This window comes from Eretmochelys imbricata, chromosome 9 (assembly GCF_965152235.1).
Source record: "Eretmochelys imbricata isolate rEreImb1 chromosome 9, rEreImb1.hap1, whole genome shotgun sequence".
In the NCBI taxonomy this organism is placed as follows: domain Eukaryota; kingdom Metazoa; phylum Chordata; order Testudines; family Cheloniidae; genus Eretmochelys; species Eretmochelys imbricata.
In genome coordinates this window covers 73,942,590-73,954,773 of record NC_135580.1, presented here as the reverse complement: position 1 = coordinate 73,954,773, position 12,184 = coordinate 73,942,590, and the positions used below count along the sequence as shown (strand labels likewise).

General features: G+C 41.6%; 1 protein-coding gene across 1 annotated transcript in view; it reads left to right on the top strand.

Annotated features, from left to right (window-relative positions):
- The first annotated feature begins 1,914 nt into the window (after positions 1 to 1,914).
- Positions 1,915 to 12,184, top strand: part of APOOL (apolipoprotein O like) — a 43,409-nt gene continuing 33,139 nt past the window's right edge. Inside the window, exon 1 of the mRNA XM_077827321.1 lies at positions 1,915 to 2,039. Within this exon, the coding sequence (XP_077683447.1) occupies positions 2,028 to 2,039 (12 nt within the window). The 5' untranslated portion in view covers positions 1,915 to 2,027. The remainder of the gene's footprint in view (positions 2,040 to 12,184) is intronic.

Here is a 12,184-nt window from a genome sequence, read left to right as displayed (position 1 = left end):
CTTCAAGTTCATGACCAGCCTCATCATCATTTCTCATTAGTTAATAAAACTCTATTATTCCAACATTCTCTCATTTATGTAAAACAGTTTTATTAGTTTACTGCATGCTCTTTGGAATGGTATAGTATAAGGTTGCCAACTTGGCATATGCACAAGAAAGACTCCATAGCCTTGTGCTGACAGCACCCACCCAGCATGTGGGAGACCCAGGATCCCATCCCTTGGCTACAATGATTCTCCAATTATTTGTCCAAAGTGGAACAGATTTAACAGCAGAGACTGAGAGCATCATCTTCCCCCTTCAGAATATACCATACCCCAGTCATTAAGGTACTCTCCCGAGAGGCAGCATCTCCCTTCTCCCTCTCAGGCAGAGGAGGGAACTGAAGGGAGGGCAGGAGGGTCTTCCACATCCCAGGTAAATTCCCTAATCACTAAAAGTTATGAGGAAGGTCCTCCTCCCCCATGGCTTACTGCAAGAAACACCTTAGGCACCTGGCTTCGGGTTCACAGCTGCGAATCTTAACCAGAGACAGGCAACTGCTTCCAGCCTAGATTTAGAGACTGAACCCCGTGAGAGTGGTGGGGTTGATCACACACTCCTCCCTTTGGCATCTCATAGATATTAAGGTCAGAAGGGACCATTATGATCACCTAGTCTGACCTCCTGCACAATGCAGGCCACAGAATCTCACCCACCCACTCCTGCAATAAACCTCTCCCCTATGTCTGAGCTATTGAAGTTTAGGCATGGTGCCCCCTAGCATTTTGGTTTTTATGAATCCCATTCATAGGTGCCTATCTCCGGACATTTATTTTGTAGGAAACCTAACTCAGGCTTTGTGAATAGTATTGATTTTAAAGGTGCCTAAAAGTTAGGTATGACAACACTGAGCATTGTTATGGTAGAGGCTGGGAAGGGGAGTGTCATACAAACGAAGTCATTACAGCAATTTTACCCCATCTCAGGATTCCTACACAGATTAAGCTGGTTTCCTGGCTGTTTTGCTTCATTGGCTCAGCACAAAGCAGCCAGCTCAGACTGGAACACCCAGTTTCCTTTTTCTCTGACTAATTTCCTCCAGAAAATCGCCCCCTTTGAAATGATGCATGTCAGTAGCACATAACTTCTAAGAATCCTGAAAGTTTCCACGGTATGCATCCGATGAAGTGAGCTGTAGCTCACGAAAGCTCATGCTCAAATAAATTGGTTAGTCTCTAAGGTGCCACAAGTACTCCTTTTCTTTTTGCGAATACAGACTAACACGGCTGTTACTCTGAAGCTTTATCTACGTTATTCCTTCCCAGAAGCTTGAATTATATTTCCAGCTCTGTTGCTCCCCAGAAACATGAATGATTAAAGTTTCCTATTTCAGTGGGAGAAGTTGGCTCATATTAATCAGTCCAGTCACTTTCAGAGCTTCTGCCACCATGTCTGAGGGTCATGAGGGACTTGGTCGACTGCTCAAAAACGTATCCCTGCTCCGGGTTCCCTTTCACAGAGGACATACGTTTGGTAAATGGATGACCTTTTCTTTCCCACGCCTGTTTTTTTATTTATTTTATTTTTGGGGGGGTCAGAAGCTGCCCTTCATTTTCCCGTTAGCTTCTTTACCTCCACTGGAAAATGTTGTAGCAAAACCCCGCTATTTTTAGGTGTCACTCTGAGCCCCTGCAGCTAGTGCATGAGCGTGTTGCGTTGCTACATAATCTTTTGAAGTTGAAACCTGGCGAACTCCAGGCTAGCAGATGGGGAACGGCCAAGCGATTAGAAACGATGATCAAAACCTGATTACAGCCTCTCGAGACGAAGCGTTTAGCTCGCTGCCTTGGGCGCGCTTCACAGCCAAGTCTGAGAGGGAGACTCTGACGAGCGGTGTCTCTAGCCCCGCCCCGCCCCGCCCCCGTCTCTCACGCTCAGGGGGTGGGGTGCCAGCCCCGCGGAAGACGAGCACTGGTTTGGCCTCCTCGCGTGCCGTACAAACTCGCTGCTGGGGGACAGGACAGGAGGAGGAGGGGTCACTAAAATGGCGGCTAAGGTGAGCGTCCGTCCCCGCTCTAACTGCCGAGGGGCGGGGGCAGCTGTTCTTCCCCCGGGACACGTTAGAGGCGAGAGCAGATCGGGCGGGCACAGCAGTACCCCCCGACTCCCTCCCACAGCCGTTGTCTGCTGCCAGCTCTCCCCTCAGAGCCCGGGGGCGCGGCCTCTCGCCGGGGATCCTAGCCGGCCTGCTCCGCCGACGCTTCCTCTCGGGGTTCCTGGCTGCGCGGGGAGCCGGACGCTCCTTCCTGCGGTGCTGCGGAATGGGGCCCCCAGTCGACAGGGGCGTGCGGCTGGGAGAGGCATTGCCATTGCCATTGCCCTGGCTGGTCTGCACGGCACCGGCCTGGGATGGTCTCCGAGTCTCCAGCACGGGCGGAAGAGGCACATGGGGGCTAGTTCGTACCGATGGCCCAGGGCCTGTGGCCGGGTGGAGTACCCACCATGGGGACGGTGGGGCCCTGCACTCTAGGGCGCGCAGATGGCATGACGTGGGTCTGTGTAGTCATAGTCACTGCACTTTTTCATTGGCTCTCTCCACGCACCGATTGTGTCTCCGCCTTGGCCACTTGTAGCCCCTGCCTTACGGTGGTTAACGTTGTCTTGATGACAGATGTATGAGGTTCAGTGGTGTAGACTTGTCCTGCTCATTCATGATTAAGGCTACGATTTTGTCATGGATATTTTTAGTAAAAGTCATGGGCAATAAATAAATTCTCGGAAGCAGTGACCTGTCCCTGACTTTTACAAAAATGTCCATGACAAAATGGGGAGGGAGGAGGGCCCAGCACCCTGCCCTGCTATGGCTGGGAGTTGTGACCTGTGTCCTGTGGCTGAGGACATGCCAGGGATCCCCCAGTGCCTGTGGGGACTGGGGAGCTCTGGGGGATTCCTCCCCCCCCTCCCCCGCAGGCAGCTGGGGACCCGCCACTCCGGGCAGCAGGGGTATCCTGCATCTCCCGACCAACATGGGTGGTGGGGATAACCTGAAGCTCCCAGTGGCTGCAGGCTGAAGTCATGGAGGTCTGCAGAAGACACGGATTTCTTACTCATGATTATCTGTGTATCTCTAGGGTGTGCCAAAATTATCTGTTGGAGTCACTGAGTCACATTTTTTCTTGACATTTTAAAATGTAACTCTGCTTGTAGGTGTCTTGTATTGAGTTTATATCCGTAGGGAAATATTGGCTTTCCTATTATGTTCTGTTTAATAATGCATTTAATGCAGCATTTATGTACACACCAATTTTAAATATTAGTGATTAAAAATAACAGCTGATAGTCATTTCAGATAACCTCCCCCCATTGCCACAAGAAAATAAAAATGAAACTTCACACTTATATTGCATCATTCGACCAAAGCCCAATTAAATGGCTAGTGGAAACCAATGTTATAGTTTTGTTCCCTATGAAAGCTTGTATACTAACTTTAAAATAAAAAAAACCACCTCTGATCTTGCACACCTCTCTATTCTATGCTTAAATTGGTTTGTAAGATATTGGGTGCTAAAAGCATGTCACAGAGTGAAGTGTGGGAATTAAGATGGCCTTAAAAATGTTGTTTAAGGTCTAGTGTTTAACGGCTGGTCAGGTGTAAAAGCAATAGGTGTCAAATACAAATGTAAGCCCTAGATCCTGCAGTATATTGCATGGGGATGGACTGCTATGCCCACATGGAGCCCCTTTGACTTCAGTGTGGGTTGAATGTGGATGCTGCAGACTCTTCTATTGTCTATGTCTATGTCTCAGCTCCTAAGGACTAATACTGCTAGATAATTGTTTCTTTAAAAATGCCCTACCAATTGAAACTTCCCCCTTCACAAGTGGGTAAGGAACTGACTCTTGAGTGTGAAGTTTTAATCTACCACTACTGTGCCAAAAAAGCTTGAGGTACTGAGGAAGAATGTAAAACATATTAATTTTTTGATTAAATAGCAGAAAGACTCCTTCACTTTTCAAATTCTCCAAAAAATAATTCTACCGTCCTTTTTAAACATTCCAATTTGCATACTAATCAGTTACTTCTATCAAAACTTAGAGGGCAATGCAAAATAGAGCTTAGAACAATGTCTAAACCTAACCATTAAGTGGAGTTGAGACAGAAGCTTCCATAATGACATCATGGAGCATCACAACAACCTGTAAAGTAGATAAAATATTTCTAATGCTGTTTTTTTAAATTGAGGCATCAGAGAGGTAAAGTGACACGACCAAGGTATCACAACAAGATAATGGCATCTCTGGGTATAGACACACAAGTCCTGATTTCTAAAAATTTAACTCAACCAGTATATACACATTCTAAATGGAGGGCAGGAATAAAGTTATCAGTTGATGCACTATTGTATATAATTAGTAATGCTGATGTTCTTGCATCATAGATGTTTAACAGAGTAATATTCCCGATACTCCGAATTTTTTTCTTTTACTAAATTACTTCATGTTTTCTCTGTCCTCAGTTATAGAGCATACATTGCCTGTCATAATGTTCCCTTGTTACAAGTATACAAAAGATTCTCTTTTGAATTACAAAGGTAAAGTTGAAATAAAGGTTTTAAAAGAGTAATATCAAAGTGATTCTGAAAATTCTTGAGGTTTAGTGCTCATTTCTCTTTAAACACTTTGTATGTTTTAATGTGGAAGAGAACAGGAATTTTAAGAGAGCTTAGAAATACTATTTGCTATTTTGGAATCTGCTCCTTGATAATTTTGATGGGCAGGTTTCGTTTAATGGATTATTATTTTTAAAATTTTGTTGTTGAGAAAATTGAAAAGAAAAAATCCTCTATATTAAAAATATAATACCTACCTCTTGTCAGCCATGTTTCATATAATCGTATCTAGCCGTTAAATGATAATTATTTGTAATAAAACTTGAAGCAAAGTACACTTACTTATTGGAGGAACAGTGGGAGGAAATGAATTTACAATGTGCAGTCTTACTTAAAATGGGAATGTAATCTGACATCTGATTGTAACTGAGGCATTTGCTTCAATGGAGTTATTCCAGATTGACAGCAGTAAACTGTGATTACCCTTCCCCTCTCAAGGGTAGAGTTCCAGCTATTAGCTAGCCCCTCTTATCTGCTCAGTAACATTGGTTTCTGCACTCTGAGGGCTGCTAGCCTTGCTTCTTGACAAAAGTGAAGTGGTGTCTGATTAAAATATGAAAAAAGACTGCAGAGAAAATTAGCTTTGTTAATAATTATTCTTTTACAGTACTTTTCACCTTAACAACATTTTGCAGATGTTGACTAAATTAATCCCCACAACACCCCTGTGAGATAGGTGAAATCAAATCAGAGGTTAAGAACTTGATCATGCAAGATGCTGATACTTGCAGTCAAACCCAATATGCCTTGCCCAAAACTACAGAAGAAATCATTCTAAGAGCCAGGTTTGGCACTCCAAAGTTCCTGGCTCCCACTCGTGTGTTGAAAGGGTGTGTTGCACCCTTTTTACTTTGAAATTAAAACACAGAGTACAGTGATGTATTAAGAAATAAAAACATTATTTTGATAAAATGCTTGATAAGTAAATAACAAATGGACTATCAGCAGATTTAAAACCTGTCCGTATGCAGTTGAGCAAGTATAATCACACATAATTTTACCAGTAAGATTGTCTGTTTCACACCCTGGCCATTCCCAACCTGTTATGCATGCCCTGTGCAGCTTGACTTTTACTTAATTTAAAAGAGATGTACAGTACCATGGAATAACTACAGCATTTCACATAACATATTCACTTTGCATTCATAAAAGTATACAAACAAGATTAATATTTTTATGAACAGCCTATAAGTACAATAGAAATGGATTCCTTATAAATAGTTGAAGTAATGTTTGGAAGATGCAGTTACACATAAGAAAACATGACATTAAAACATGCTATATTATAAGTAATTAAATTAATGTTTTAAATACATACAATATATTGTAGACAACAGATGTTAAATGCTGCATAATTTTACATGAGACATAAACTATACCTAAAGGCCTCAGCTAGGCTTCCATTCAGGTGTGCAAACAAATGTGTGAACACTTTTTTCAGTACAAGCATGAATCAAACTGTTGCATAGTTCTTGTACCTGCTCACATGCAAGGGTTGTTTGACCCTACAAATCATTGAAGCAAATGTGTGCATACATACGTGCACCCTTACTGTGTATATTCATACAGGTTTAGTCAATGGGATGAAAATCAGGTTTGTTACCTAAAATTCAGTTAAGATGCATTTTCTTAAAAAGGATCTGTGTACAGCTAGCCTGTGTACATGGGTCGTGTTGTCTCAACAGTATTTGGTATATGAATATGACTGAGGTGCAAAGTCTGCTTATGAGACTGACAGGTTAGTGGTGTAATGTGGATCCTTCCATAAAGCATCATAAGAATAGCCATAGTGGGTCAGATCAGTGGTCCATCTAGCGTAGTATCCTGCCGTCCTGCAGCGGCTAGTGCCAGATGCTTCAAAGGGAATGAAAAGTCAGGGCAATTATCAACTGATCCATCCCTTGTTAGTACAGTCCCAGCTTATGGCAGTCAGAGGTTTAGGGATACCCAGAGCATGGGGTTCCATCCCTGACTGTCTTGGCTAATAGCCATTGATGGACCTATCCTCCATAACGTTGGAGCATCAGTGCTCCAAAGTTTGCTCTACTTTCTGATTTGTTTCCATATGGAATTCAAGATGTTGGTTTGAATCACAGAACACTAAATCAATGGTTCTCAACCAGGGGTCTGGGGCCCCTTGGGGGCCAAAAGCAGGTTTCAGGGGGTCCGCCAAGCAGGGCTAGTGGTTTAGACTTGCTGGGGCCCAGGACAGAAAGCCACAGCCCCACCACGTGGGGCTGAAGCCCAGGGCCGGTGCTGAAGCCTGAGCAATGTAGTTTTGCAGGGGTCCCTCTGGCTTGGGGTCCCAAGCAACTGCCCTGCTTGCTACCCCATAACACCAGCCCTGGCTTTTATATGCAGAAAACCAGTTATTGTGACGTAAGTGGGCCATGGAGTTTTTATAGCATGTGGGGGTGGGAGGGGGGAGCTCAGAAAGAAAATGGTTGAGATCCCCTGCCCTAAATGATCTGTCTGTCTGAGAACCGTGGAAGAGCACAAACTTTCAGTCCCTTGGTTTACCTGGCTAGGATTGTAACTGAAGGTCTTTTTATTTCCGCTTCTCCTGATCCTCTGACTTTCCTGTTATCCCAGGCTATTTAGAAGTGAAAAGGTTACCAGGGTGTTTGGGAGTAGCATGTACTACTAATCTGGATGGATTATTGTTCATGCTATAGTCTTTCACTTTTTATTAATTTACTTTCTATAATATTTGTAGTAGTTATATTGTACAGACACACACAAAATGTGTATATGCATAGTTTGAGAATCCAAATATGTAAATAGTATGTTGGTGGATGAAAAGATTCATTATAAAGGAAAACATTTGCTTTGAATTTTATTTGTCAAAGACCCATATAAGAATGATAACTTTTCAGTTTTTGTCAGTGGACACTGCCTCTGACTTAATTTTTCCAACACCGCTTCCAATTTTTCAGGTGTGCTATGGTAATTAAATATCTAACGGCTGTCATGTTCACCTGCAGTTAATTCCAGATGCAAAATTGGAGTCTTTCTGAATATAAAATCCTCTGAGCCAAATTCTGCCTTCATATGTGTGTGTGCGTGCGCAGTGCATCTTTCATAGAAGTCAGAGGGTGGTATGTGATTGTGTGTAAAGGCAGAATTTGGCCCAGAGTTCTGTTTTCTTTATTTAAAAGAAAAAGTTAATGTACAGGATGGATTGATTTAAATCAGTTATTTAAATCACTGATTTTAATCTTGTTTAGCATTAGTCAATTTTGCTATTTTCGTAAACAAACTGATTCATAACAATTAAAATACATTGATTTGCAGCTAAATATAGATTTTACACTAAATTTGCTTCTTTTTGCCAACCAGGAGGATACACTATGTGTATACATATTTATTTAAGCCATTAGATTGCTTATGTTTATTTGGATTCTTAATTTTCACACTTTTATAATGTTTGAAAATGGTGAAGGATGCATTTCTTATTTACTAGCTGATTAATTGTTTTGCTAGTGTTTTGTGTCATGCTCTGTTTGGATGGAAATTCAATTTAAATGCACAAAAACAGCATTTTAAAATATTTTTATTTTTTTAAAAAAACTCCTGAATACATTAAACAAAAATTATCAAAGCATGTTTTGAATTTAAAACTAACAGATTTATTAAACAAAGAAAGTATCATATGTTAGTGAACTAAACAGTTTGTGGTCACCATGCCCTTCAGGATTTTAGAATTAGCAGATCTCATCCTCTCACACCTTGTTTTTATTCAGAGATTAGAAAACAATCTTTTTTGCTTTTTTTCAACTCCCACTAGTTTCTTAACTTCAACGGAATGAAGAAAATATTCACTCTGCCCCTATAGAAGAGGCTATTGCTGTTAAAAGCTTGTTTAGCACTCCAGCAAATTCTGGTTCAGCTGCTCAGCCAGGGACTTCTACCAGATCAGTGGTTTGGCTTTCTTTAAAACTTGGTAGCAAATGTATTGCTTAATACTATTTGTTTTATTTATTTTATTACAGTATAGTAAGTTTAGGTCTTAAAACAGGTCAGAATTTCAAATTTAATTTAAATGGCTTTATTTTTTAAAAGTTAAAAAATCCAATTTTTTTTTTAAAGAATTGATTTTTATCCACCCTGCTAATGTATTTTTGAAGAGCTTGCCACCATAGTTTTTAGGCATGTCCTATCTATGGCTTACATGTGTCTGTGTATTTTGTGCATGTAAAGTGTTTGTGGAGCAGGTTGAATGCATAGACTGCAGGCGCTCTTAGCACTTAGCTCTTAGTTTACTGTCTTAACCAGAGGGCCTCAAGTAGTGTGGTGTGCAAGGACTACTTGAATGCATGGTAAATAAGCTGCCGAACTTTCTAGTTCATTGTTTGTTCTCCTGTCTCTACCACTCCCAATTCCTGTAAAATTTGCTTTCTTCCACATGTACGACTTGTATCCATATGCATTGTACGGAGATGGGAACATTCTGAATTGATTTGCCTTCAGAAACACAACTGCTGTTGGTAAAATAATAATAAATCGTATCATTTGTTTTTTTGCACTGTAGTTATTAAGAAAACCAAACAGACCTCATATGGGTGTGGAATAACATCTTCAGTCTGTTCCCTTGAGATACTTTCAAAAGGATAAGGGGTTTTGAAGTGTTAGTGAAAAAAAAAATCTAAGGCCACTACTCTGCAATTGATCAAATTGTATAATCCCTGTTTAAAGCAGCAAGATATCTGCACAGAGTTTGAAGGTAGGATATGGCTATATGTTAGATATAGAAAACTTAAGTGGTCATGGAAGGCATCCGTGCTTGATATAAAGATATGCCACTTTAAGAAGAGTTCACCTATGTGAAATTACGACCCAAGTAACAGTTGCTAAAATTAGACCTGTCTTGATCTGGTTGTTAAGTACTGGTTTTGTGAGAGAGAGCTGCTGAAGGCAACTTTATTAAAGACAGACACTTTTTTAAAAGTAACGTTTAGGATTTCAGTGTGTAACCTGCTTATTTGAGTCTTTTACCTTTTCTCACTTGAGATTTATCCCTACTTGCTGGGTATGTTTCCTTAGCTTTACACCACATTTTTGGAGGGAGAACACCAAGTTTGCAGAGTTTTAATGAGAAGAACGCTCTTCCAGGAGAGTCGCATAAATGTGGAACGTAGATTAAAGCATAACGGAGTCCTAAGTCTTTGAGTAGTAAGGCACTGTATGCTTTGTAGTTCTGTAGCTCTTTAATTTTCATACTTTTTTGCAGAATCTGTATTTTTGATCTGATATTATTCCAGCACTTGGAAGTAGATTGTTTGAAATGCAGAGACTTAAAGCCCAAATTATGTAGGTATATTTTGACAGCTTTATTATTATACTTTGATGTGTTTTACCCCAGTTCTTCTATTGTAGAAATTATGCTTTTAACAGTTTTTTCCCCTGGAAAATATAGCTATGCCAGAATTTTTCCACTTAAGCAAAATATCTGCTATTCATGGTTCTGTGACCAAAAATAACGTCAAGACTGTCAGTCTGTTCTGTTTTATAAAAATAGTTTAGTCCTTTGGAATGAGATGGCTGATCTGCTTTTTATCTATATAAGAGACATCTAGAGCCCCGTGATTTTTTGCAAATGCAAAATAACGCAAAATGAAACAAAAACAACCTATAAAAAGGAAAAACTTAGCCTGCAGCAGTAGCTCCTGTCCCACAGGGCTGGGCCTAGTCCCCCATTCCAGGCTTTGTGACCTGGTGCACAGAGTCGCAGTACCACTCACTCAAATTTGGCCCATCTGACCCCTGCTCCATTGGTCATGAAGGAGAGGTGGCTGGGCCAAACTTGAGCAGCGCTGCAACCCTGTGCATCAGGTGGGGATGGTTTTCCTAGCCTATTTTTGCCGGAAGCTGGGAATGGGTGACAGGGAATGGATCACTTGATGATTACCTGTTCTGTTCGTTCCCTCCTGGGTACCTGGCATTGGCCATTGTTGGAAGACAGGATACTGGCCTAGATGGACCTTTGCTCTGACCCAGTATGGCTGCTCTTTTGCAATACTCTATGTTCTTATGCAATACCTGGAGCAGGAGGCTAGGCCTAGCCCTGTGGGACAGGAGCCATTGCTACAGGTTGAGTGCAAGCAGGCTCACTCTGCAAACCCCTCCTACCCCCTGGGCACAGGACCCAACCACCTCCTCTTCGTGGCCTCCCCCCAACTCCCCTGGGAGCAGGACTTCATCCCCCAGGGATTCCCCCATCTCCTCCTAGGGACGGGACCTGCCTCCCAACTCTCCCCCCTCCACACACACCACCACCACCAGGGGCAGGACCCGACCTGATACCTCCTCTGGGCCTCACACACACATCCCCATAGGCATGACCCTTTACCCTCCCCAGGGTCACCCCTTCGACCCTGGGAGCAGGACCTGATCCCTCGTCCCTCGCACCCACCCGGGGGGTCACCCATCCTCCTTCCCATGGCCTCCCACAGGCCCCCACTCCTAGAGGCAGAACCTACTGCTGCCCCCAGCCCTCCCACAATAAAACAAAATTCCCTGCAAATTAAAAAATTTGAAGAATTTAATGCAGGCTAAGAAGAACACTGTGATGTTCTACACAGTACTGAGATCTCCTTTTGCCAGCTTGCTGGATGGCATTGTAGGGAAACACTTTCTGATTGTTTTCAGTGACCAGCTTTCAGTCTAGAATGCCAAAGTCACTGAAAAACTCAGGAACCAAAAATAGTGGCTCTGAATACCCTATAATCCTAGTGAAATTTGGATCAATACTCACCCCGTATTCATCTCTAGAAGATAGTGTTTGAATTCATTCCTTTTATAAAGTGTTGCTTTAGGAACTATTAAAAGTTGTTCACTGTGAGCAATTGTTCACTAGATGCTGCTTTTCATTTATGGCCTGATTCCACTGAAGCCCGTGGGAAGATTTCCACTGACTTTGTGTTGGATCAGATCCTTAGTAAAAATAAAAAAGAGCACACACAAAAATGCATTGCAAATGTGGAGTAACTGAATTCTTATTTTAGAATTTCATGCTTTTCCATGACAAGGGATATTTTTCAATATAAATGCATTTCTTGCAATTCTTGTGATTAGTTCTTTGAAATAGAACAAGACTGGCATAAAATCAGACACAGGCACTTTACTGCTTTTCTGAAGTCATTCTCCAGATTAACAATGAAATTCCAATTTGATTTTTATGGCCTTGACTTGTGTACAGAAGTTTCCCTCTGTACTGCTTTTAGCAAGTCTGCAAGAGCTGAAGAGACTTCATGATCATACTTTCTTTCTATTTTTAATAACTTATTATAGGAGAAGATGTAAAATCCTAAAGAAGCCAGAAATGTTTTGACTTTACCAGTGTAATATGAAAGTTCTAGGGCTCATTTGCATATCTTACTCCATTTCATCTTAATTGTGTTTTACTTTGTTTAATTATGCTTTGAAATTATCAATAATTTTTATTTTACTATATTTGACCTAATTATTAGGCTTCAAGAGGAGGACAAACTAATCAGTGGATATGGTGAAGTCTCTTAAATATAGCACAAGC